This window comes from Biomphalaria glabrata, chromosome 15 (genome assembly GCF_947242115.1).
Source record: "Biomphalaria glabrata chromosome 15, xgBioGlab47.1, whole genome shotgun sequence".
NCBI lineage: Eukaryota > Metazoa > Mollusca > Gastropoda > Planorbidae > Biomphalaria > Biomphalaria glabrata.
The window spans coordinates 17353684-17379579 of NC_074725.1; the positions used below are offsets into that span (position 1 = coordinate 17353684).

The following is a 25896-nucleotide window of genomic DNA, read 5'->3' on the forward strand; positions in this document are numbered from 1 at the left end:
GAAAGCCTGGGCATTGTTTATGATTGGAACGGTGTCGCCCACACAGCAGTCCCCCCTCTCCTTGCAGCTGATGAGACCAAAGGAACGGAATATCCAATACAGTTTGGGATCAGTAGCGCCGCAGGCTCTGCCAAGCTGTAGCACAGTGTGCCGCAATCTGCCTAAGGGTCACCAGCTCCTAATTTTTCCTCAGGGTTGTCTCCTGAAGCCTTTCAAGCCTTTCCCGTGTTTGGGTATAGCCTCAAGGCAACGGAGGTTTGGATTCAGAGTTTTTCCTTCTAATAATTTACTAATAGCATATTAGAACAGAGGGAGACATTTTCTGACACCAGTTTAAAACTTGATGACAGAAAGTCATCTGCATGACAAATCTCACCATATTGAGTCAAGCTGCATCTCTGACAAATGATTTAGCTCAAACTGAAGCTACTTTTAACATTGGTACTTCTGATGCTGACTTAGGGAACTCTTTGTGTTCTCATTATTAGTGACAGCTGGGCTATGAATACTTCAAATGTTTTGGCTGGTTACATTGCAAGATTTTTTCCCCCATGATTGGTTGATTTGTTATGTAGTATATGCCTTTCAACTACCAATGTTTGCAATTACTTCTTAATAACTACTCAAAAATTACCACAAAAAAAAATTATTCTTATTTTGTTTAAACCTTTCACCTTTGCATATCTCTAAGTCCAGTGATGGGCAAACTACGGCCCGTGGGCCAATTCCTGTCCGCCACAGTAATGAATTAAAAATAATAATTTCACACACAATGTAAACCCTCAAGCTTTGAACACGAGTCTTTGTTGTTTCTCCAACTTCAATGTGCAGGATTGTAAAACATCGGAACTCTAACTCGCCGAATACAAAAGTAGAGCTGCTTTTAAATGTTGTTTTTTTTAAGAAGACTGGAGCTGGAAGTACTTTTTATATAGATCTAGTAGCCTACATAATTAGGTCCAATTCACTAACTGATGTTCAGGAAGACAGGAATCATAATGAAAACTTCTAAACTTGAAGGAATTTGAATTTGAAAGAAGATGCCAATGGTCTTAATGAAATCCAGTTTAAGAAATTAAAAATCAGAATCTTCCTATAGATCTATACGATAGCAGCTCAAGAAGTGAGTGGCTTAATGAAAGTGGATAATTTCAATAATGAAACATTCAAAAGACTTATATAAGTAGATTAAAAGATGAACATTTTATTCATTCTTAAGAATACGTGGTAATTAAATATTTTGCCCAGCCGTCAAGTTTTTAGCCCGCTCCTAACAAAGTTTGCCCATTACTGCCGTAGTCTGTGAAGACAAATAGTGGCATCACAAATTCTCTGTCGACCTTCTTTGTCCACTCCTCACTTTTGTCTTGTCTCTGACTAACAACATCATCCAGACCAATAGTATTGTTATTGGCCGATGAACAAATCAGCTTTCTTTTAACTATTTACTGCATAAATCAGAACTGTCGCTCTCGTGAAAAAAAATTGTTTTGTAAAAAGCAATATTAGCTGATATTATGAATATTAGTTATTCCGACATCCTCAGCATATCAGCCCAGTAAATGAACACAAATTAGGCTACTTTTACCCCCCATGTTAATTTTGTAATATTTTGTTACTTCATACCAGACGTCTATTCATGTCTTCGTGTGGGCTAAATGGAAGAATACCTGAAAAGTGAATAATGTAGGTGCCTAAGTCAAACGCACAGAAAAAACATATCTAATAATTTAAGGAAGTTCGTTATAAAAATACATTCTAAAATTGTCATAAGTCAGGAATTCCGTAAATTTTGGTTGGGGTATCGTAATCAATGTAAGATACTACCCTGTTCAATGGAAATTTGAGCGAGGGAAGTAACTCCGTTTAAAGATTTTAGGGTTACTACCCTGTTTTTATTTTTATTGTATCTGGATACGTCTGCTAAAAAAAGACAAAATGCGAGATTGAGATTTTATAGACTAATATTTTTTTTAAGTTTTAAACGCGGGATTTTTTAAAATCTGTAATCTAGAGTATTGTCAAGGTTTTAATCTTGTAGTATGGTATAGATGTAGATCTATATCTAAATGGACAACCTGTTAAAAGATATAAAAGAAGCGCAAAGTGGTAAATGTAGACATTTTAGTTATACTATAAGTATAACTAAGTTAATAGTTATAGCTTAATTATAGACTAGAGTAGAAATTAGAAATTCTAAGTAGAAAATAAGAATAAATAAATCTACATGTAACATAGATCTAGAATTAGATCTACATTCTACATCTAGATTTTAACTATCTAGTCTAGATTCTAGATATAAAAATATAGATCTATAATAATAGAATGTTCAATGTTCGTTTGTTTAACATGTTTCGGATGTTCTTTCAGAGTTGAAGATAGGAACAAAGTTTACTTCCTAGTCCAAACCTCCCTCAGGACGACAGGGGATGGGAGCGGGCAGGGTTTGAACCTGGGACCATCGATAAATCCAAACAACAGTCCAGCGCGCAAACCACACGACCAGGCAGCCATAGATCTAGATCCTAGATCTATATATCTATACTCAGTTGAGTATAGATCTCGATTCTCGATAGATCTACTCTAGCCTAGATCTAAATGTGCAATTTAATTATGAATATATCTAGATCTATATCTGAAAAGTACACACAGACAAAGTTTTGTTTTAATGGGTTTTAAAAATTATATCAGACAAATGGTAGGCCTATACCTGGCCATTGTTAGCAATACATTAATGGATTCTTTCCCAGAATCAGAAGTTCTCCAAAACTCAAAGACTCTATGTGTCATCTCAGGTGGTAGACTCTATTGCATCGATTTCCTCTTGGATCCTTTCCTCAAGAGTTCAAAGACGATGTCAGAAAACCTTTTCCTTTAGGTTAACACCAAGAAAAAAAGTCACAAGGGCTTAAATTTGACTATATTTTTGGCCGCTCCACATCTCCCCTTTAAAAAGATAAATTGCCCGTGAAATATTTCCCTCACCACTCCAAGCAAACTTCGTGCTATGTGAACTATGGCCCCATCCTGGTGAAAACATACATGTTCTGTATCCAAAGTCATCCAGTTTTTGGCGCAGAATATTTCAATATACCTACAAGGTAGGCCTTCATTTCAGTTACTATTTTATCAACTCTTCAAAAAGTACTGGCAGTTGACACCAAAGTGGGTAACAGCACACCAAACTGTTACTTGAGGAGTGTGAAGGGGTAATTCATTGAAGTCATGAGGATCTAGATAGATCTAGACTAGATCATAAATCTACATCTGTATCAACAAATAAAAAAAAATCTCACCATTAAAACACATTTTTATTTATTTTACAGAGAAATGCTTACTGGAGAAAGACTTAAGTGATAAAAGACAACAACGGAGCCAACTAGAACATGACTATGAACTAGGTAAGATAGGCCTAATTAGGAAAATAAATTGAATAGAAACGTACATGTTGCTATATAGATAACTCTATAGCTCTAGTTCTAGTTAAAGACAATCTTTCAGTATAGCCCTACTGGAAAGCAGGGGGCAGTTGATAAGAAATGTGAAAATGGCCTCCCTTCTTTTCTTTAGATTTATCAATGGTTCCTAGATTCTTTTACCTATTAGTCCTATTAGAATATAGATATAGGGTAATCTAGAGCTTCCCCAACTTTTGATTATTAGATTAAGAAAGGGGGGGGGGCACACAGCACAAAGAAAATAAGACATAATCTAGCTTCACGGTTAAAATAGATTTAATGTATCAATAAGTATATAGGTCTAAATCTATGATTTTAAATTGCTAACAATTTCTTTACACAAATTCTGCTAACAATAGTTTGTTGCTTAAAAAACTGTCAGTTAAATAACTTTAGAATAGGAAAATTTTAATAAAATGTGAGTTTTCGAGACAATAACATTTTTAATTTTAAATCAACGTTTTTGTTTCAGCAAAAGAATGTAGCAGTCAAGTGCAACATAACCATATACAGTTATCGGGTAAGTGATAACACAATAGTAAACTCAATACCATACAATCATACATCCATGTGATGATTAGCAACTCTCTTATAAATATATCAAGTAAACAGATATTTAGTTATTTTGATGGACTGCATTTAATTGTTACTTTTGTTATTTAATTGTGCTAATTATTCTATAACTAAATGAATAGGTCTATATCTATGTACTCAATGAGTATCCCAATTTTAAATCTTTTTACATGTATATTATATTACTTATTGCCACAATTAGGAACAATGCTCTTGGGACAAATAATGTTCTTTATATATTTATTTTCATAGAGATATAAATATTTTGACTCTGATTATTATAAAGGTTATCAGTTATGAATTGGGAGAAACAAATGAAAATTCCTCTCTACCCAGAAGAAATGAAGGAAATGATACAGAGTAGAAAAAATGACAAATGAACCAGCTCAAATCCCTATTACAAGTAAAAGTATGCCTATTATAAGCTACCCCGACATAATTTTTTGCCTTGGAACCAGACACAGCAGAATGAGACAACATATGTTCTAAAACCTAAAAGTCTGAACTATCAAAACTTGCCCTTGTTTAGCATCACCTGAGTATGCCAACCATGTCCTTCAAAGCTGTATACTCTTTTGGGTGGTCTGAACAAGACTCTGACACAGAAACCCTCATAAAGAAGAAAAACTATAAGGAGAACTGCCTGATCTGGAAATCACTGCACAGTTCATCTTATATATAGGATATTGAATCCTCCAACATAAAGAGAATGAAGAAGACTTATGAAGTGCTATATTTACTTATCAAAAGCAGTCTTATGGTTATATAAAAATAGATTAACTACTGATGTTAAGTATAGACCCTCTGAAGCAGAAACTTTCAAATCTTTTTGGTTTAGCTAGCCCTACAGTCTGTTATATTTCTTCACAAGATCTGCAGCTTGATAAGATTAATCATTATCATCCCCAGATGGAGGAATCAGCCTTGGTAATTTTATTAAAGGAACATAATACACTTATTAAACAAAATAAAACCTAGTTTTTGTGCAGTTTATTTTCATATTGTTTGTTTTAATATTTAGACTCCTCAGCTGTAGCCGAGCAGAAGGTCTCCCATATTCAGGACATTTCATTGAGGTAAATTAACATATTAAAGTGTGCATTAAACATTATTATTTATTTCATATTCATTGATGTGTTTTTAAAAATTTATCCTCCCCTTATTATCTGATAATGATGTGATCATTAACGCCTGAAGTAAAACCCTAGGTTCAAATTCTGGTCTAAGTAAGGGTTGCCCTTGCATTGCAGTTATATTTTACTAACACATAATATGCTACTGAAATTATATATATATATATATATATATATATATATATATATATATATATATATATATATATATATATATATATATATATATATATATATATATATTGTTACGATCTCTCCTCCTAATCAGGCCTTCTGTAAACACTGCTAAACACAACACATCAACACATCAAGAACTTGACAACAAGGCTCCAAATAATCTGGTACTTTAATAAGGGTCAAATAAAACAGCCAATATGACACAATTGGCAACACAATCAACTACTACAACGTTAGACTGTATATCACTGTACTAAACTCATAAACTCTACTGTCTCTTCCTGGACTTGTACATGTCACTGGAGGACTGCACCAGGACCGACTTCATGTCCAACTAACAGTCCGGGTCTCAACGCTCTCCAGTCTTGAACTGCCCCTTTCTTACACAATGTGTCTCTCGTCTGCGCAGGCTTATGATCAGATGACCATAACACGGCCGCTATTCACGTGCAAAGTTCATGCCAGTACTATCCCTTTGCCTTTCAATATAGCACGCTAAACTGTATTACTGGCCTGTGTCACATCTGTCAGCTGATCACACACAGTTAACCCTTTTGCGTCGCGAATAGGGTTATAACAATATATATATATATGTATATATATATATGGGCTAATTACCTGTATATATATATATATATTGTTGTAACTCTGCTCCCTCGCCAGGCATGAGAGCACCATTGAACACATGAGAAGACATGTTGATATAAGACAGGAAGAAGGACTGTTGTGGATCCGACCCTTAAAATCTCTTTTCTTTTGATTCAGAAATATGACCTAACAAAGTTAACTTAATTTCTTTGAGTTAAAACCTATCATGTTGGTGTGCTAATCATTGTTAGTCAACAATAACAAAGAGGAGTGGCTCAAGCAATGGGCATCAGGAAACAGGCAGAGCTATGTACAAAGAAATACCACTCCAACCAAACTGGAAAAAAGCCATCTACAATCTTAATAAAATAAATACCACACACTTATATAATCCCTCTGTAGACACTGCGCCCACACTTATGAAACAGGGAACCATATCAACTTTGAATGCCCCATCTTAGGCAGATCCTATCATTACAGCCCAACATAAACAACACCCAGTAAGGCAGTGCTGAACAACTGAAACAATCAGCACACTATCTTTCCTTGGCACAATCTGCAAAAGAGCTTACAGCTCAACAGCAAAAAGCTGGCTAGAAGAAGTGTGCTAATCTTTATATAGTCTAATACAGTTTTGCTTGGGTAGTTGCTATAAATTTATCTCCAAATTTAGTTTTCAAGAAGAGCTCAGTGAGTGTATGAATAAATTGAATTCTTTACAACAAGTTTTAGATGCTGAAAAACAGACTCAGATTACAGCAATGTAAGTAACATTCACTATTGTTAAATTAATAACATCCAAATAGTTGCTGATTAACCATAACATATTTCTTCATCAGTGTTTTTAATGTAAAGATGTTCATAATCTTGTGTTGTTGTTTTATGTGACTTGATTTACCAAAGCTTGAGATTGTAATTATCTTTATTAACCAGTGAATTGAATAAGATTATAGGGTCACTCTATAAATGCTTTGTGAACCATTTCAACCCTCATCCCCACTTTCTCATACTTTTTAAGTTACTGGTGTAATGTTGTTTCGAATATTAAAACCAAGTGATTGGAGGCCTTTCAAGGAATTTAAGTCTAGGCTGGGTTATTGTAAAAAAAAATAATCAATAAATTATACTAACAAATACTACTTTGACAAAGATACTGTCAATATTACAAAAGTCTTCAAGAACAATATTTTTTTAAAGCCTTTTACATTTTGACAAAATACCATTACCCCTATTATGGCACAACATCTGCTAGAATTCCTTGAATTTGAAACCTGATTAGGCTTATCTCTCTAGCTATGAAATAAAGAAATGTAGTTACAATAGTTGACTGGCCTCACAATGGTGCATTCTATATTAGTTTAAATTGTCTCAAGTGCTGTAAATTTTCTGCATAAAGTAAAGACATTTTGTAACAAATGCACTGTAGTAAGAAAGGGTACAGAAAGAAATCAGCAAGGAAAAGATATTTTCTCTGGGACTGTTTCCACCCAACACCAGAACAATTATTGTGCTTATAAGAGAAGGGGACATAATTGTAAGCATCCGATTTATTTTTTTATTTAATATCACCCGAGGCAATAATTTTTCCCTTACTTTTAATTTCTATGATTTTAGTAGAGCTGAGTAAAAAGAAAAAGTGTTGAGGCTTCTTTTTTTTTTTTTAAATTTGACATAAATAAAAAAAAATGTTGCTTTTTATCTACAGTAATGAACTGGAAACTACCTTGGGTAAAATAGCCACAGACCTTTTTCAAGCCAAGAAACAGTATGTAAGTATCTTCTATGGTTATGAGAAAAGGGAAGATTTAAACACATTGCCTACTAAAAGGATAATCACTAAAAATGTTTAATTTATTTTTGTTTGAAATATTTTACAAAGTGTATCAAGGAATATATTTTCTTTGCAGAATAAAATATCTCTAAACAATGCCATTAATGAGACAAGGATAACTTTGCAGGCTGCACAGCTAATAGGTGAGCAAACAAAGTTTAGTGTCATTTGCATTTAATTCCTACTATTAGTTCAAACTTTCTTCATAGTTAAAATATGGAAGGAAGGTGGCTAAAACTTGAAAGTATCAAGTCAAAAACTGAAGTAAAAAATTGAATCATTTATTTCAATCTAAACATTTTGCACATGATTAAGAATTGCTGGACAGATAAGTTTATTAAGCATCCTGCTAATAATGTAAATGTCCATGGGTTTCATTCCAATACTGGGCATTTTTTTTTTCTCTTTAGTTTTCAATGACAAATAAAACTGGAATGATTTTATTTTCAAATTTTTAATGTGTGGCAGAGAGGGTAAGTACGCTTGAACTTGGCCCTGGTTACCAATGAAGGGGGCTCAAGGTTTGACTTCCTGACTTGAGCAGAGATAAGTTTACTGAGTGCTTAAAGGCAGCACGGAAAACCTTCTCCCAGATACCCCCCCCCACACACACACACACTTGTCCACAAATGAGATTGGACCATAGTGCTCTGAGCATGCTATAAGCATGAAAGTTGTGCTCTATAAAAGCTATTCCAAACAGCAGGGTTTATTTATTAAATAATAATAATAATCTTTTATTGTCCGTACGGAAATTTGTCTTACAATTTGTGCTTGTCATTAACGTCAACATTTTACTAGCCTCATTTTACATGTTTTTAAATATTGTATTTGTTTATCCATTTTAATAATGCTGTAGACAAACTCTTGCTAGGTTGCTGCATTGTCATTCAATGTAACAATTATATTTTACTTTGTGGGCCCTTTGTATTTACAAAGCTTATATCAACTCACTCTTGTCTGGCCAAAAGTTTGTACACATTATTTTTCCGACACCCAATCTTGGATCAAGCTGAAATTTTGCACAATTATTGGTAAAAAAAATATATTTTGTTGGTATCTCAAACAAGGGAAAGAAATAGTTCTTGACTGAAGTGGTGGTATAAGCTGAATTAGTCTCTTATATAGATTGTCGTCTGAGGTTTATTACAAATTTAATTATGTGACTGATCCAAACTATTTGATACACTTAATATAAGCTTTGTTTTTTTTTAAAGATTTTTTTTTATTTTGCTTAATTTATTGTATGTCTTCAATTGTAAGCTTTGTTCAGTACATTTTTTTGTTCAGTTGATAATGACAGTAAAGAACTTCCCCTTTTGAGCAAGCATTTGGAACAATTAAATGTTGAAGAAAAGAAATCTAATAGTGCTTTGAAGAATGTCTTGTCAATATGTTTAAGGTAATATATATATATATATATATTTAGTATTTATAATTTCCTTGAAAACTAAGACTAATAAGATCTATAGTATGTATCTTAAAGCTGTTGTATATCATTTTTTGTGTTCAGACTATTAGAGAGAGACAGGATCGATGCACTACAACACCTTAACTCTAAATAAAAGGAAGGAAACAGGAGTGTATTTAGCCAGCTTTGATAACTTTTAACCCTATGTAAAAATAATTTTCAAACCAAGTAAAGGAAAAGCATTTCTTGAAAATGGTTCAAATTTAGTTATCAAAGTATGTAACAATTTCATTAAAACAATTATTTCTTTTCATTGTTATAGCATTCTTTTTTCTTTGGGTGGGGTAAGTAGGGAAGGGAGCTAAAAGCAGTAGCAAAAAACTGAAAGATCTTCAATGGTTAAAAAAAAAAGTTAAATTTAATAGAACCTTTATATGGTACCAGAAAATAACTTTAAAATGTTAATGTACAAATCTACTATTAATATATTGATGAGTCCTAATAGTTAAAGTTTTATTTTGCTGTTGTTTCTTTTTGGTGATTACTCTGTAATATTATTAAATGAAAAGGAACATAAAAAAAATATTCTTTTTAATTTACCATAAATTATAATGTGTCTATTTATTTCTTTAAAAAAAAAAAAGTATTTTTATTCAAACATATGTCATAATATGTACAAGAAGCAAATCAAGTCCATTACACATGAAATATAACTGATGAGATAAATATTTAGTGCTTCATTAGGAGATGGGTGATGTGAATCTTTACTTTTTTTTTAACAATTCCAAAATGTAGTTATATGTGTGCCACAAAATGTATTCAGAATTACATATATTTCTTTTGAAAGTGTTGATTTTATAGATAATCTATTGGGGAGTTTTACTAAACAAAATGAGTTGGTAATTTTAAAATGCAAGGTCTCAGCTCCCAAAGGTTGAACTTATTGGTAGTATGGAAGATTAGTTTATTTTGACCAATCTTTTTTTTTGAATAATGTGAATGTAAAATATTTTTTTAAAGGGGCATTCAGATCAACATTGGACTTAATAACAGTGATAAAAACAGCATAATTATTATAAAATTCCAAGTATTTTAAACAAAATGATGAACACATAGAAGTAATTAATTGGTCACAAATGTATACACTTATATCTGAAATGAAGAACATGAGAAGTCCTAGAATGTTGTGACTTATGATTTCATTCAGAGCGGCTCTTTCACTGTCAATAACCTTTTCACCAAATGAATTAGTTCTAGTGGACACATCAAGCATAGATCTTAATTATGTACCTCTAACACTAAATAATGATTTATAATCTCTGATGGCTAAAAATTTTCTAATTAGGTGTTCCTTAATTTCTGAATCCATGTGTTGTTGTTTTTTCAAAGCTTATTTTAAAATTATAGTGTGTCAAAAGTAACACTGGCATCTATTAAAAATGAAAATGCTCTTGTACAGAAACTTGTACAGAAATCAAGTGTGATTAGTCTCCCCCCAAAAAATCAATAAGTTTTAACTACAAGTTTATTTAATGAGGCAATGTTCTGCCTTATGATGCATACCCATAGACTTCAAATCTCAGGAGAATCACAATTCTAAAAAGACTACAAAAACCAGAGAAACTAACAGACTACTTGCTCAATTTAAAGTCTTTTCACAAGTAAAAATTTTATAATTTCCAAATTATAACAACTGAACAGAATGTTGCATAAGGAATCATGTTGTGATAGAGGGTCACAATTAGATCATAGTCAGAGATATGTGAAATACCTAAGCCTGTTGAAATCTTGGTTAAGAAACCAATATAGCTAAGCAATAACTGGGACAGTTTCAAATTTTGATATGTCTTAGATCACTGATTTTCACAAAACACTGAGTTTTTTTTTTTTTTTGTAAACCATCCCAATTTTACAATGCATTAAAAAAAAAAAAAAAAAAAAAGGTTTACATGGCATCACAGACAATATGGTTATGTAAATAATGTCAAGACAACATAATTGTTATTAGAAAAGCAAACATCTTATAAAGAACAGTGCTGATTTGTTTCCATATACTGCTGAGCGAATCTTTAGTCCTTCCTTAACATAGAATCTATTTAACAATTTGTATAACTTTGGATAAATTTGTATCTAACTTCTTTGCATAATATTTAAGAAAAGAAAAGATAGTACATTAATGAACTTTATCCATTAGGGTTACTAGCAAATTAACAAATATGAACAGATCATAAATATGAAAATTCAAAATGCACAAACACATCATAGAATAACATAGTATTTCTATACAAACAAGCAAGTAATGTAGTGAAAGAATTTCTAAGATACATGATATATGTGTTACTATACATACACTATCACTTATCACAAATAAAAATATACAAATTTATGTTGGATAATAATGTTACAGAGTTGGCTATTTGATAGTAAGAAAAATAAAATGTCAACAGTGCAACATGAGAAGAAAAAAATAAACTTTTCACTTGAAGACAACTGTTTGTAAGGAATGATAAGAAGTACTTTCCCTTATTACTGTTATTATTTTTTATTTACAAATGCACTACATGGCCAGAAACAGCAGTCAAACTAAAGCAGTGTCTTTTCTCTAAGGAAAATTTGACAGATCATCTAGGATTTGTAGTTTATGATACAAAGCTAAGATCTAATTTTGTCCATCTTGAAAATCTGGTATTAACAATTAACAGCTAAATTGTGGTTGTAGCCCAAATGAAAAGGTATTCAATGTTGTTTTCTTTCTTATCTTTGATTTCATGATTTCAATATTTCTCATAAATAGAAAACTACAACTTTTATGTTCATAATACAATAAACTGCGGTGAATAAAAAAGCCTCCTCCTAATTCATTAGCAGTCCATGGTCAAAGTCAATGAGTCTACGCAGAAAGCAGCTTAATACCTAAACACATTCTTGCTTCACTGTTTTCAAAATAACGTTGGTTTGCAAGATCAAAAAATTGGCACTCAAAAACACATTATGGTTTCTGGAGATAAAAAAAAAAGTTTAAACATCAATGAGACAAAAGCGCAAATATATTACATTAGTTAAGTTTAACACACATTGTGAAATAGAGAAATTTAGTGTTTCAACTATCATTCTTACTGGTTAGAGTCCCTGAAATATTCCTTGAGTGTATTGCTGAACTTCTTGGAGTAGCGCACAAACTCTTTCTTTCGTTCTTCTAAAATCTAATGTCAAATTTAAAAACAAAAATTGAATTTTGTTTGTTCATGGAAGTCAATGGGACAACAAACCAATTTGAATAAAAGCAAGTAATGAAATTTTTAAAAAATCAATGTGTCACAAACTTAATCATTATTTCCTTAAATTCCATACATTAAATTCATAAAGATACTATAATGTCTAATATAAGAGAGGCATTTAATAAGTGCTCATACAATCTTTGTTATTATCAATGAAAAAAATGAAGGATTAAAACGTTGAGATGAATATTAACAATGAAATGCACACAGGTCTCCAGCTTAGTACCTTTGAAATGTTTTGTGAGGATATGAGAAGGAAGGTCATGGTATGGTGCCTAGACTAAACCTGATGTTATATACAGTACTAGCTTGGAAAGTCTTAATCACATTACAAGAGCAGGTGTGACTGGTCATTGACAACTTCTATCAGCCAAATCCAAGAATAATGTTATGTTTAATGCATGCAATGACTTCATTACAAATCTGTACCTGTTTACTGGCTATCTCAGATGATGGTATTTCAGATATAACTCGGTTTACAGCATCTAGAAGAATCTTAATGGAACTTGCAATTTCTCTATTAAAAAAATTTTTTTTTTAGAGTTCAATGTTTCCATCAGATAAGTTTATCTAATAGGAAGTAAAGATTTTTAAAAATCATGTAAATTATTTGTTAAAAACAAAAAATATAAGTGGGTTGATGTTTATATTTAAATGTCTTTGTCTCTTTGGAAATGTATTCTTTTGACACTGAAATCGTTCAATGGGCCAAACTGTGCATGTCCACTAGTATAACAATTATTAGACAATCAATAATTTAACTAACCAGGATACTGGTTATAAACATGCTTATATAAATGATCAAAATGAAGTTAATATCCAAAATATTGAAAGTTTTTTTTTTATATTAAATGGTACAAGTTAATCAAATGGTTTTAATTTGTTCAAAATCTCTCCTTACTTAATTGTTTCCAGAAACTGTTTTCTGTCATAAATCTGATCTGGAATTCTACTCAAGATCAACTTTAGATCACAGGAACACTTGTATAATTGTTTAAATGAAGTCTCTGGTCTTGGTATTCTCAGATCTGAAACGCATGGATAACTTTAGCTTATAGCCACCTTGGTGTTATGGAGTGTGTTTGTGTTTCTATGGTGATGGTCTTAGTACAGACAGATTCCACAATGTGAGAGTGAAAAGAAGTGTTATTGTTAGTTTTTGTTCAAAATACCATTTTATAGTATTACTAAAGGTCTATTACATTTATTTTCATTTTATATCATGTTGATTTTGTCCATATTATGATGAGTTATATTTAGTATTGTTGAAGTCAACAACACATGGTGATTCTTTAATTTTAAATAACCATTGCTCAAATTAAGTTTCATCAAGCATAAATCCAATTTATCACTGTCATTTAGATGACTACAAAGCAATCCCCCAAAATTTCAAATGTTATCAGTTTTTATTGTTTGTGACTATTAGCATTTTTCTGTTAAGTCTTTGTTTTGAAAATTGATTACTAACTGCTTTGGAACACCTAGCCACCAAAATCAAACTAAAAGTGTCTCAATATGCCAAATTCAATTAACACAATAAGTTAAAAGTTACAATATTGTGAAATTGTGTTATATTAAAAAATCTATAATCATGATTGCAAGTTAGAGTTAATTCTAATTACTGTTCTTGTAAATTGGTTGTAAATTGGACATACCCTCACTGTCTGTTGAGCCACCTAGTCTCAGCAAAGTTTCACAGATATCTATCCTGTCAGACAATTCACCCTTTTTTAAAAGACCTTTCACAAGATCAGCAGTTAAGCCTGGTATGGTTGACTCGGCCTGAAGAGTGTCACCAAAAACAATAAAAAATTCAAACCTTTGTTCATTAAAAACATTTTCAGTTAACAAGAGTTTGACAAAAGAATATTTAAAAGTTGTGAAAACATTTCAATCATAAAAAAAAATACAAATAAAAGAATAAATCATATAAGTATCCATACTTTTGTAATTGCTCTTCTGAGAGTCTGTGCTGATGATATATCCTTTTTCTCAAGCTGAAATTGAAACAAAAATTCAGTTTGGCATGTTCAATTTAAAAACTTCTACTATGAATAAAACAAAAAAAAATTAATTAAAAAAAAGGAACTATTTTTAGTTAATTTGAAAGAAAGGTTCAATGTAACCAGTTTATTATAGGCCATTATTTGTAGTTGCTTTTGTAAAAAAAAAAAAAAAAAATGAAAAAGATATAAAACACATTTTTTCTCATACTGGTATGAAATTTAAATCTCAATGGTACACTAACATTGAGCTACAGTATTTATATTACCTTGTCAAGAGTTGGGCCAATGACAACATCAACCATCAGTCTAGAATAAAGAGTCTTGTCCCCCATTTTAACTGCAAAGGAACAAAAAAAAATAATAATGTTTGTGGCCAAGCTTAATAAAATTGTAAAGTTACAGAAAGGCTGTAATTTTTATTATTTCTTTTTTTCCATGTCTAATTGTGGATGTTAAAGTTTTACCACCAACATGTTTAAATATAGAAAACTTTCAAGAGGCTTTGTGTTTTAAGCTGCATCCCTGGCGACATCCAGTATCACACTATCTAGACCAGACAATTTAATATGTAATGGAGTCACTAGTGGATCCAGAACTTTGGAGGGGGGGGGGGGGGGGGCGATTTTTTTCCAAACCCTAACCCTAACGCCCAGTAAACCCTAACCCTATATATAAACGTGCATACAGCGCGCGCGCGCACACACACACGCACACACACACATATATATACGCCATAAGCGTTTTCTTGCTTTTTTCACTGCAGAAACGCATTCTCCTGACAAGTACAGTTCATTATTCATCAATGGAGTTCGGGGCGAAGCCCCGACGCCATAAGCGTTTTCTTGCTTTTTTTACTGCAGATACGCATTCTCCTGACAAGTACAGCTCATTCTTCACAATGTAGTTCGGGGCGAAGCCCCGACGCCAAAAGCGTTTTCTTGCTTTTTTCACTGCAGAAACGCATTCTCCTGACAACCGCCCCGACGCCAAAAGCGTTTTATTGCATTCTTCATTGCAGAAACGCATTCTCCTGACATCTACAACTCATTACCCATAAATGAAGTTCGGGGCGAAGCTTCGACGCCAAAAGCGTTTTCTTGCATTCGTCTCTGCAGAAACGTATTCTCCTGACATCTACAACTCATTACTCATAAATGGAGTTCGGGGCTAAGCCCCGACGCCAAAAGCGTTTTCTTGCATTCTTCACTGCAGAAACGCATTCTCCTGACCTGAAGCTCATTATTCATACTATTAAAAAACGACCTTTCGAATAATGTTTACTTGAAAAATATTCTAATTTGAATTTATAGACCCATAATACATTGCAAATAAAACCGATTTGTTCCTTGAAAAGATAGGATACCCCACGTATTTAGATTTTTGCTTTGAGGATCGCCGCCGAAAAAAAAAACTTATTCGATAAATAGTATTCAAGAAAACTCTAGCATAAATTGTGAGTTATAGTCCCAAATTTATTTAGCTAGAAAAATATCAGATTGAGTAAAGGTTGGGAAAAGGCGACTATGAAAACGTTATTTGAGTCTAGAACTCATCTCAATCATGACTCTTATACTGAAAAATTTCGTTTGAATTCTAACTTTTCCAATGCAAAGTCTTTCTTAAAATACTTATGATAACTTCATGTGAAATTACAAAAACTCTGTCTGGAAATGGGAATGGCGGTAGAATGAAAACGATTAATCCTCGCTCCTTTACTAATTTCTGCTAAAGATTGCATTTGGCATTAAAGAATAGGTATGGGGTGACTCGATATAAGAATTTAATTTATAGTATATATAAATTATATTAGTGACAGATTTTTTTAATTTTGTAATTTCTTAACTATAATACAAAAAGAAAAAGTATTGATTTGTCCGATGGGGGAAATGCGATTGTATGTATCGCCCCTCCCACCTGGTACAACCCTTTTTCATTTAAATTTTCTAATGATACAATTTGAGATTAGAGTGTGGTACGACATATTTACAATGGGTCACATATCAATACGTAGTTTATATTATATAGATATTCAACTAATTTTATTCACAAACTATGATTCTCCACAAAAATAGGACCGCCCCCCCCCCCCCAGCACTCAGAGGGCTAGAGTGGGGAGGGCAGTACTTGCAATCGCCCCCCCCCCCCTTACCCCACCGAATCGGCCAAAATACCAGAAAGGGAGCGACATAATATAAAATTTATATATTAATTCAACTAATTTTGTTCACAAACTATGATTTCTCAATAAAAACGGACCGCCCCCCCCCCCACTCAAAGGGTTTAGGTGGGAAGGGCAGAAGAGATATTTGTCCCCTCCCCCCACCAATCGGCAAACAGGGAACGACATAATATAAAGATCGGTTAAAATATCAATAACAAGTTACAAGGATATAGATATTTAATTGATTTTGTTAGCAGGCTGTGATTTCTACCAATAAATTGGACCGCCCCCCCCCCCACTCGAAAGTTAAAGGGGGGGGGGCGGGATTGATACCATCGCCCTCTCCCGACCCCACCAAATCGGCCAACATACTAGAGGGGGGGGGGGGCGAAATAATCTAAAAATAGGTTGAAATATAAATAATTAGTATATATTTTTAACATAAGTAATAAATTCGTATACAAATTGTGTGAATCCTATACTAAAGTTCGTCCGCCCCCCCCCTGGATCCGCCAGTGAATGGAGTTAGTATTTTTAATATCAATTTTGGTATAGATGTAGATTTATTTCCAATAACTTGGCAATAAGAGTCCATTTCTAGAAAATGGCCAAGAACTTTATGTGTCATTGCTAATAGATCTACTCCATATTGACCATATTAATTATTTATTTATTTTATATATAAATTATACATAGATCTGCTAGATAGACTAGACTCTAGAATACTCAGTCTAGATCTTGAATGAAATCTAGACTGTCTAGAATTTAGACATTCTAATCTAGACGAGTTAATTATACTAATTATAGTTAATATGTGATGATATATGATGATGAGTAGAAGTTCACCTAGAGACTAGTCTAGTCACTAAAAATCTAAGTGAAGTAAGTGGCCTACTAAAGACTTTAGTAAGACCTAAGCCTTAGGCTAAGGCTAGGCCCTAGGCTATGACTAACTCACTAAGTTAAGTAAGTTAGATCTACTGATCTAGGTCTAGAGCCTAGACTGCTAGAGTCTATAAGTCTGAGTACTAGTACTAGATCTATAACTAGTATAAGTTACAAAGTAAGAATAAGACGGTAGACCTGACCTACATACTAGATCTAATATAAGTAGAGATCTAGATCTAGTAGTAGTAGACGTAAGTAGTAATAAGTAGTACTAGACTCTAGTTAGTACTACTAGAGTTACGGGTAAAATGGTACTAAATTGTCTAAATAATTATTATAATTAGATTCTATTATAAATAGATAGATCTACTTTTAATCTAAAAAAAAGTACAACTTTAACCGTTTATCATACTTGAATAAGTGTATTTGCCAATATCAGTCTAGATCTCGGTCTAATCACTTTGAATAACCATTATAATCTAGAGATTATAGGATAGGAGGACGAAGGTCTACTATTTTCCTTTTTATGGTCCGTGTCAACAGGGAAGGGCGTAACGGAAGTAATAATCTAGAATTTTGTTTTATTGATATAGGTCAGTGGATCGCGAAATTAACGGTATTCAGATAAATGGATTCTAAGGCCTAAGGAGTCTATCAACTTTCTCTCTGAGGATGACATCTTATCATCAGGACCGTTTTTAGGCCACTGCAACCTACTCGGCCGCAGTGGGCTCCGCACTTTCATAGGCCCAGCGCGAAGTCTAGGTGTAAATTATTAAATTAAACCATTTTTAAAAAAAAAAGCTTATTATTAAAGGGTTCCCGGAATTCTGAAATTGTAAAATACATGAAAAAGTCATGAAAATCTGAAATTACAATCTTCTGAAAACTGATGCAAATTTCACTAAAAACAGACAAAATTGTCATTTCGGGGTGTCATTCAATATGGACAACGCCATTATAAATCCTACTCCGATTAAACACACACACACACACACACAAAACTCATTGTCAGCTTTCATTTAGTAAAAATCGTAATTATAAGCCAAATTTTAACCAAAAACAAGAACTTCCAATACTTAATTTACTTTTATAGGCACTGGCAAACAAATATAGAGCTAAATTTATCTCGACTCTTAAATATCCAAAGCTGACTAGATCGAAACTAAATAGAGCACTCACAATTTAACTACCTTCACGTATTGAAAATTATGGAAAATGGAAATAAACAAAGAAAAGTCAGTTTATTCAATCTTTAGCCACAGCAACAAAACAGCAAAAAGAAACTGCGTCCTAAAAATAGACTCACAACCAATAAATAAAGAAGAAAATCCAACATATATTGGTGTAAAATTAGACCATGGAACTATACTAATGGAACAACAGCTCCTAGTTTTTTACAAAGCCAAAGAGAGTCGAAGTGCCGTCGCGCATCATTTTCGCGCATGGTGCAATGTGGAGATTAAACATAATAAAACACCTAGCAGGAACATCCTGGGGAGCTGAAAAGAAAAATTTTAAGACAGTTATACACTGGATATGTCAGATCTGTAATGGATAATAACTGTCTCTCTATACAAGTTTTATAGCTGCCAACAAAACCTATCAATCATCATTAGACACAATTCAAAACCAAGCCTTGCGTCTAATCAATGGAGGTGGAGATATGAAAACTACTCCCACAGCAGCCTGTAAAATAGACTCCAATATTGAACCTCTTAAGTTAAAGCGCAACAGAGCAGCATTAGAAGCTATTGAGAGATACAGAAGGTTGGAGGACGATCATCCTAATTTTAATAAACTACTAACAAAGAGAAATAGGAAAAACACCCCCCCCCCAAAAAAAAAAAAAAAATATTAAAGAACTCTGATCCAACTTACTGACGAACTAGCCCTAAAACACCACATATACCCAATAACAGAGAAAAAATACCAGATTTTCAATCATAACGCCAGGACTCAACTACAAACAACCAACCATTAAAACACATTTGCTAAATAACTCCCTAACAAAAGAATCAAATCCATTGGAGCTCAAAGCAGGCACGCTCAAAACAATTGAAAGCTATAATAAAAAAAAACAGCTATCCATTATATATATATATATATATATATATATATATATATATATATATATATATATATATATATATATAGGCATATATATATATATATATATATATATATATATATTATATACCGACGGATCGGCCTTCAAAGCCATCAATCCCCAAAATAAACACTTTGAAATAAGTGCACCCTGTGGCGATTACTGCTCAAACTTCCAAGCCGAAATTGAGGCAATTACCATAGCATTACAGACAGTGGAAAACAAATTATATGAAGGAGTGCAATCACTCCCAGATAGACTTCCAATCCACTCTGCAAGCAATTAACAGCAGCGGCGCACCTCAAGCAGCCCAAGAGAGTTGACAACACTATATGTGATAATCCATCAGATGATATCAAAATTAAATATCAATAGGCCTATCACATTACATTGGATCCCTGGACACATTGGCACCATGGGAAATGAAAAGGCAGATAAACTTTCAAAAGCAGGATCATCAATGGAACAACCAGATAGACCTGTTAACTACCTCACTCTAAGGTCAATGTTAGTCAACAATCACAAAGAGGAGTGGCTCAACCAATGGGCATCAGGAAACACAGGCAGAGCCATGTACAAAGAAATGACTACGCCTAACAAACTGGACAGTATTAACTTCCTCCCCCGCAAAGAACAATCTACAATTTTCCAACTAAGAACAGGACACACACCTTCGTTAAATTACCATCTGAACAAAATAAATTCCACCCCCCCCCCCTTTTTTGTAAACACTGCGCCCAAACATATATTATGAAACCGTAAACCATATCCTCTTTGAATGCCCCTTCCTATTCCACCTTAGGAAGACCCTACTTCCACTACAGCCCAACATAATTAACCAACACCCTGTACGGCAGTGCTGAACAACACTATTTTTCCTTGGCACAGTCTACAAAAGAGCTCACAGCTCAGCAGCAATAAAAGCTGGCTAGGAGAAGAAGAAGAATCTCTACCTCTGCTAGTAGGCCTAAATCTGAAAGACAGATCTGAATGTTTATCAGCTTTTTGTTGGAAAACTACTACCTACCTTAGATGGCTCGTAAAGTTAATTTGACAGTGATTTTGTTCTTAGTATTTGTATTAGTATTTGTTCTAAGTATGAATAAAATTCAAAGACCTATCTTAATTTTCACTTATTATTCTTATCACAAGCCAGAACAGGCCCCGAGCAATCCGTTTCGCATAGGGCCCAGCAATCTGTAGGACCGGCCCTGATTATCATACTATATTATTTATATATCTATAGATGATCTGGCAGGAACAGACGAAGGGCTAGTTGACTTGGACTTGGTGATGCTCATAGACAGACTTCCGCAGCGTATGGTATGGAAATCAGTGCCGAAAAAAAAAAAACGCCCATCATAGACCAACAGCTAACAAGGCTTTAAAAATGACAATATCGAAGGCGAAAAACTGGCAAGTGTCCGGCGTTTTAAATACCTCGGAGCTATCTTTTCAGACCAAGGAATCTAACCTGAACTACTGGCTAGAAATGCACATTCCACAGCAGCACTTGCGAAGTTCAAGGCAATATGGTCATGGCGACATTCTTGCAGTCATACGCTTGCATATCTTGAACGCTAACTGCAGAATTGGAGAGGAGGATCCTAGCCATGGAATCAAGATGCTGTAGAAAAATCCCATGTATCTCCTTCAAAGACCGCACCACGAAGGAAGAAATTCTAAACAGGATCACGCCTAATTACATTGGGTCCTACTATCAAGAAAACGCAAAGCCAAAATGTATGGCAATATCACGAGATCCTCTGGGCTTGCAAAGACCTTCCTGTGGGGGACAGTACCAGAGAAAAGAAGAAAAGGCAGACAGAGAAAGCAATAAGAGGATATAATATATGCATAATATATAGAACAATAAAAACAACACAAGACACAGATATCTTACAAAGAGAATTAGATGAATTACAGAAATGGGAATCAAATTGGAGCATGTCTTTCCACCCAGAAAAATGTCAGTTGTTAAGAGTAACAAAAAAACTAAAACAAATTAATTCCACTTATCTTATTCATGGCAAACCAGTAACACAGACTAAACACGCAAAATACCTAGGTGTTATAATAAATGAAAAACTGTCATGGAATCCACATATTGATGAAACTACAAAAAAATCAAACAAAGCATTAGGATTTATTAAAAGAAATTTCTATAAATCAAATAAGAAAATAAAACTAAAATGTTATTTATAACCTTGATTAGGCCAATAATAGAATATGCATCCTCTGTTTGGGACCCCTCAACTCAAGAAAACATTAAGAAACTAGAACAGACACAAAATAGAGCAGTGCGATTCATAACAAACGAATATTCACATTTGACTAGAGTAACACCTTTAGTAAAATCACTAAATTTAGAAAGCCTTCAGGACAGAAGGCTCAAAAGTAAAGTAGCAATAATACATAAAACACTGAACCATAATCTTCAAATACAAAAACAAAGTTTAATAAAATACTCTGAAAGACACAAAGATAAAGGCACATTCCTCGTCCCATATGCTAGGACAAATTTGTACAAATACTCCTTCTTCCCTAGTGCTATTAGAGCATGGAATGGGTTGCCTGAGCTAGCCAGGAAAACCAGTGACTTGGCAGAATTTAAGTCATTGGTTAATATGCATGACTAAATGCATGACGCGTAGGACGTAATCATCTTCTTTTTTGAAGTAACGTCTGTATTATATAAGATAAGATAAGATAACAACAAAGAATGGAATGACCTATCATTGAAAGATCAATGAACCCATAACTTGATCCGAAAATGGGAAATAGGAGAAATAACGTGCCTTAAGGATTTTTTACTTGACATATCGAGAGATATAAGTAAAGTTCCCCTTTTTAGACCTTGCGATTTATGGGGCAGTCATCTGTTTCTTAAGCTAGGCTAATGGTTAACGAGCAGGGTGTCATGTGGCCAGCACAACATTAACCAACCAACCGCCTTTACTTTTCCTAACTAAAGTCAGGTAGCCTACCCAATAGAGCTGGGTGGACTTAGGGGTACCCTAAAAATTCCGAATTTCAAAATCCAGTCTTTACCGAGATTCGAACCCAGAAACACACTAGGTTTGGTTAAGTCAAGCGCTTAACCACTCAGCCACAGCACCCCCGACTTGATATAAGCTAATTAAAAATTAAACCCAGATCGGCTAGAGTAAAGAGCTTGAATCACAACTTTAAAGTATAACACAGCAGAGTGGCGCAGCGGAAGCGTGCTGGGCCCATAACCCAGAGGTCCGTGGATCGAAACCACGCTCTGCTAAGATTTTTTTAAAGACACTTTTAGTGTACGGTACTTCTCTTTTTTTTTTGTTGTCGTTTTATTTTTGCTTTATTATATTATTTTTTTTTTTTACTAATTGAGATACTAATTTAGTGACCTTCGTGACTGAGGCGGCCTTGATTGGTGAATCATTGATTTTGGGCCCGGGTTCATACGCCATGTTGTGGCGTGGCAAGGTACCCGTGGGCCCGGGTTCAGGAATATATCAGTCACGGAGTCAAGTGGACCCCCCTCCTAAAATAAGACAAGTTTAGTGTGTGACCAAAAAATCGAGTAGGGCCTAGTAAGATATAATGCCATTACTCTTGATTCAGTTAGGACCTCTTACAAAAATTTATAGTGTTTTAAATGTTTGTACAACGGCTTAATTATGTTAAACGACTAAAAGGTGTTTCAATTTTAAATGAACAAACGGATGTTTTATTATTTCTTTTTCCCATTATAGGCTACACATGTTAATTAAAAAAAAACAACTAATTGATAAAAATTGTAATCTAGTTCTATGTCCATTCGTTAACAGAGAATAGATCTATAACGTCTAACATGTATTTACTAAAATATCTTTTTTTCTGGCATTCTGTGAAGTGAATCAAAGCTAGAAACCAGTTCATTCTAAACGTTTGGATGTTTCCCCTCAAAGGAGAGTTCTGCAAGTGAAATCATCCTGCTCTGTGTCATAGAATATTTATTAGAACCTCTTAAATATATTTTTTTTTTTTATTAATTGCAACTTCGAGAATGGCCTCAGACAAAGCGAGAAATAACATGCATGTTGTGACATTATGTTAATTTATAAAACTTGATGATCAAATGTAGTTGAATATGATACAAATAAATAAATAACTGCCAAATCTCGTATTGTACAGAGACTTGACATGCCTTTATCAAAACTTTATGGAATGTTTCTTAGAAGGATTGTATCTCTGAACATTATTGTAAGGCAGTATCGTATCGACGTATGTGTAAGATGAGTCTGGAAGCATGTTGGTATCATATATATATATATAGGCCTACCTCTTGGTCATTTGCACATGAAATGAAACTGGGCATTAATGAAACATGTTGACAATTTTTGTCATGTCAAGAAAACCTGTCATGTAATTGAGAAATAATGACATCCATAGTTCAGTAAAATACCTGGATGTTACGCCACTGGATAATGTTTTAGGATTTAGCTGCAAGGGTAAAAATAATTAGTAGATTACTTATTCAAGAAAAGTTGTTAGAAATATGAACTAGAAATAGTTATACTTGCCGTGATTACTATTAGGCCTAATATTTTTAAAAAATTGTTGATTGGCAATTGGCTTGTCAGCACTTGAAGCAATCACATAAAAAGTGCCTATACCATGATAAATTGTTTAGAATATAGACTAACCATTTCCCCACCCAACAGCATAGGCCCATGTCATAATTCTAAATGACTTGATTTAATCTGCTAAATTTTTACATTTCAATTTGCTACCTCTGACTGATAAAAAAATGGATTGTCAAATAAATAGGGGAAAATAATTGAATCAAACTACACTTTAATCAAACTACTAAATAATCCTAATAGAGAATTTCCTCGAAGCTATAGGAGAAAATTTTAGGTGGTTCAAATATGAAGGAAAGGCAATAAGCGGGGGAATAAGTTAAATTAAGTTTAATGTTGAATCTATTTCTGTGCATTTATCACTCAGATAATTTTTACAAAGCTTCTATCAACTCATTCTGTCTGGTGAAAAGTTTTTATTGATACATGTTTTTTTCTCCCACACCCTTTCTAGGATCAAGTTGAAACTGCGCATAATTTATGCAATGGTATAGTCAAGACATGAATCAATAAAAAAAAGTATTAAACAATTAGTCAATTAATTACTGGTAATTAATTTTGTTTGATACCAACAAGGAAAATTAATCCTTCAGTATTCACAGATACGGGTAAATATTTAGAGTTTCATTCCCTTAGAAAATTGAACATCTCAAATCCCATGCTTGGACAAAGTTGAAATTTTTAAAAAATGTTTATTGTATCTCTAACAAAACATAAATAAATTTAAAAATTATCCAATTAGTCAATTTATTATCAATAATTATTTTCTTTGGTATCAAATAAGGGAAGTAACTTCTACAATATTGAGAGATATATTTGTATGTGCAGATTTATTACCTTTATATAAGTTTTGTTTTTTAAAAAAAGGATTTTTTAAAATTTTGCTTGTTTATTGTGTATTCATAATTGGAATATTGTGTGTTAATTCATTTTGTGTTTTCAATTAGGATTATTAATCAATTCTTCAAAGAGGATATCTGAGGTTCTTCACTAATTCAAGTATCCCCAGCTACACTGGGTACTGTGTCCATACTTGGTATCTAAGATATGTATACAGAACCAGTCTCACAGTGATATTGACGGGGTGATTCACATTCATATCCACCTTGCACTTGAATAATTTCTTAAAAGATAGTTCACATTAGTGAAATTGAAATGTAATGGGAGGTGTGGCTGAGAGGTCAAAACCACATGGCTATGACTTAGCCACCTGATAAGGAGGCTCGAGTTCAAATTCCAACTTGAGCAGAGTTGTGTTTCCTGAGGGCCTTCTGACACAATGTAGAATATTCGTATTACACAAATAACAAACTAGTGTTTAAGAGGGAAGACAGATTAGGAACTCCATTTATTATGCAAACACAATCGGTGTTGCACTGACGCGCTAGTGTGCAAATGTACATATAATACTAATATGTTACACCTTCTCCCAGATGCCCTCTTCCCCAAAGGTCCAAAAAGAGACTGGACAATAGAGCACTAAGCATGCTGTTGGCATGTGTGTTGAAAGGGAGAACTGAATGATCATTCATGAAAACAGAACTCATCCACTAAAAATGTGAAGCTTAAATTAATATAACTGTGGTTGATATTTTTACAAGGTTTAAATGTACCCATCTTCACAAGGCAAGTTCAATGAATAGGTCACTAATGAAATTTAAAATAGCAATTA

The 25896-nt window shown here is 33.3% G+C and overlaps 2 protein-coding genes and 1 non-coding gene across 5 annotated transcripts; 2 read left to right on the forward strand and 1 right to left on the reverse strand.

Annotated features, from left to right (window-relative positions):
* Window positions 1–1894: 1894 nt before the first annotated feature.
* LOC106064907 (uncharacterized) lies at window positions 1895–9946 on the forward strand. 2 transcript variants are annotated; one of them, XM_013223563.2, is made up of 9 exons: window positions 1896–2109; window positions 3327–3401; window positions 3931–3978; window positions 5053–5107; window positions 6603–6692; window positions 7635–7698; window positions 7837–7903; window positions 9051–9162; window positions 9274–9946. In XM_013223563.2, the coding sequence occupies exons 1-9, from the start codon at window positions 2070–2072 to the stop codon at window positions 9323–9325; spliced, it is 603 nt and encodes a 200-aa protein (XP_013079017.2). In that variant the 5' UTR covers window positions 1896–2069; the 3' UTR covers window positions 9326–9946. The 2 variants fall into 2 exon arrangements, with proteins under 2 accessions (XP_013079018.2, XP_013079017.2); XM_013223564.2 differs by lacking the exon at window positions 9051–9162 and having other exon boundaries at window positions 1895–2109.
* Window positions 9805–18075, reverse strand: LOC106064906 (programmed cell death protein 10-like). Of its 2 annotated transcripts, none has more exons than XM_013223562.2 (8): window positions 17917–18075; window positions 14722–14792; window positions 14393–14446; window positions 14105–14231; window positions 13351–13477; window positions 12879–12966; window positions 12289–12374; window positions 9805–12169 (listed from the first exon to the last, which is right to left on the reverse strand). In XM_013223562.2, the coding sequence occupies exons 2-8, from the start codon at window positions 14785–14787 to the stop codon at window positions 12085–12087; spliced, it is 633 nt and encodes a 210-aa protein (XP_013079016.1). In that variant the 5' UTR covers window positions 14788–14792; window positions 17917–18075; the 3' UTR covers window positions 9805–12084. The 2 variants fall into 2 exon arrangements, with proteins under 2 accessions (XP_013079016.1, XP_055868399.1); XM_056012424.1 differs by having other exon boundaries at window positions 17905–18063.
* A 4741-nt stretch (window positions 18076–22816) lies between these two features.
* Trnam-cau (transfer RNA methionine (anticodon CAU)) lies at window positions 22817–22888 on the forward strand. Its single transcript has one exon. It is a non-coding gene; the product is annotated as a tRNA-Met (tRNA).
* Window positions 22889–25896: the final 3008 nt, after the last annotated feature.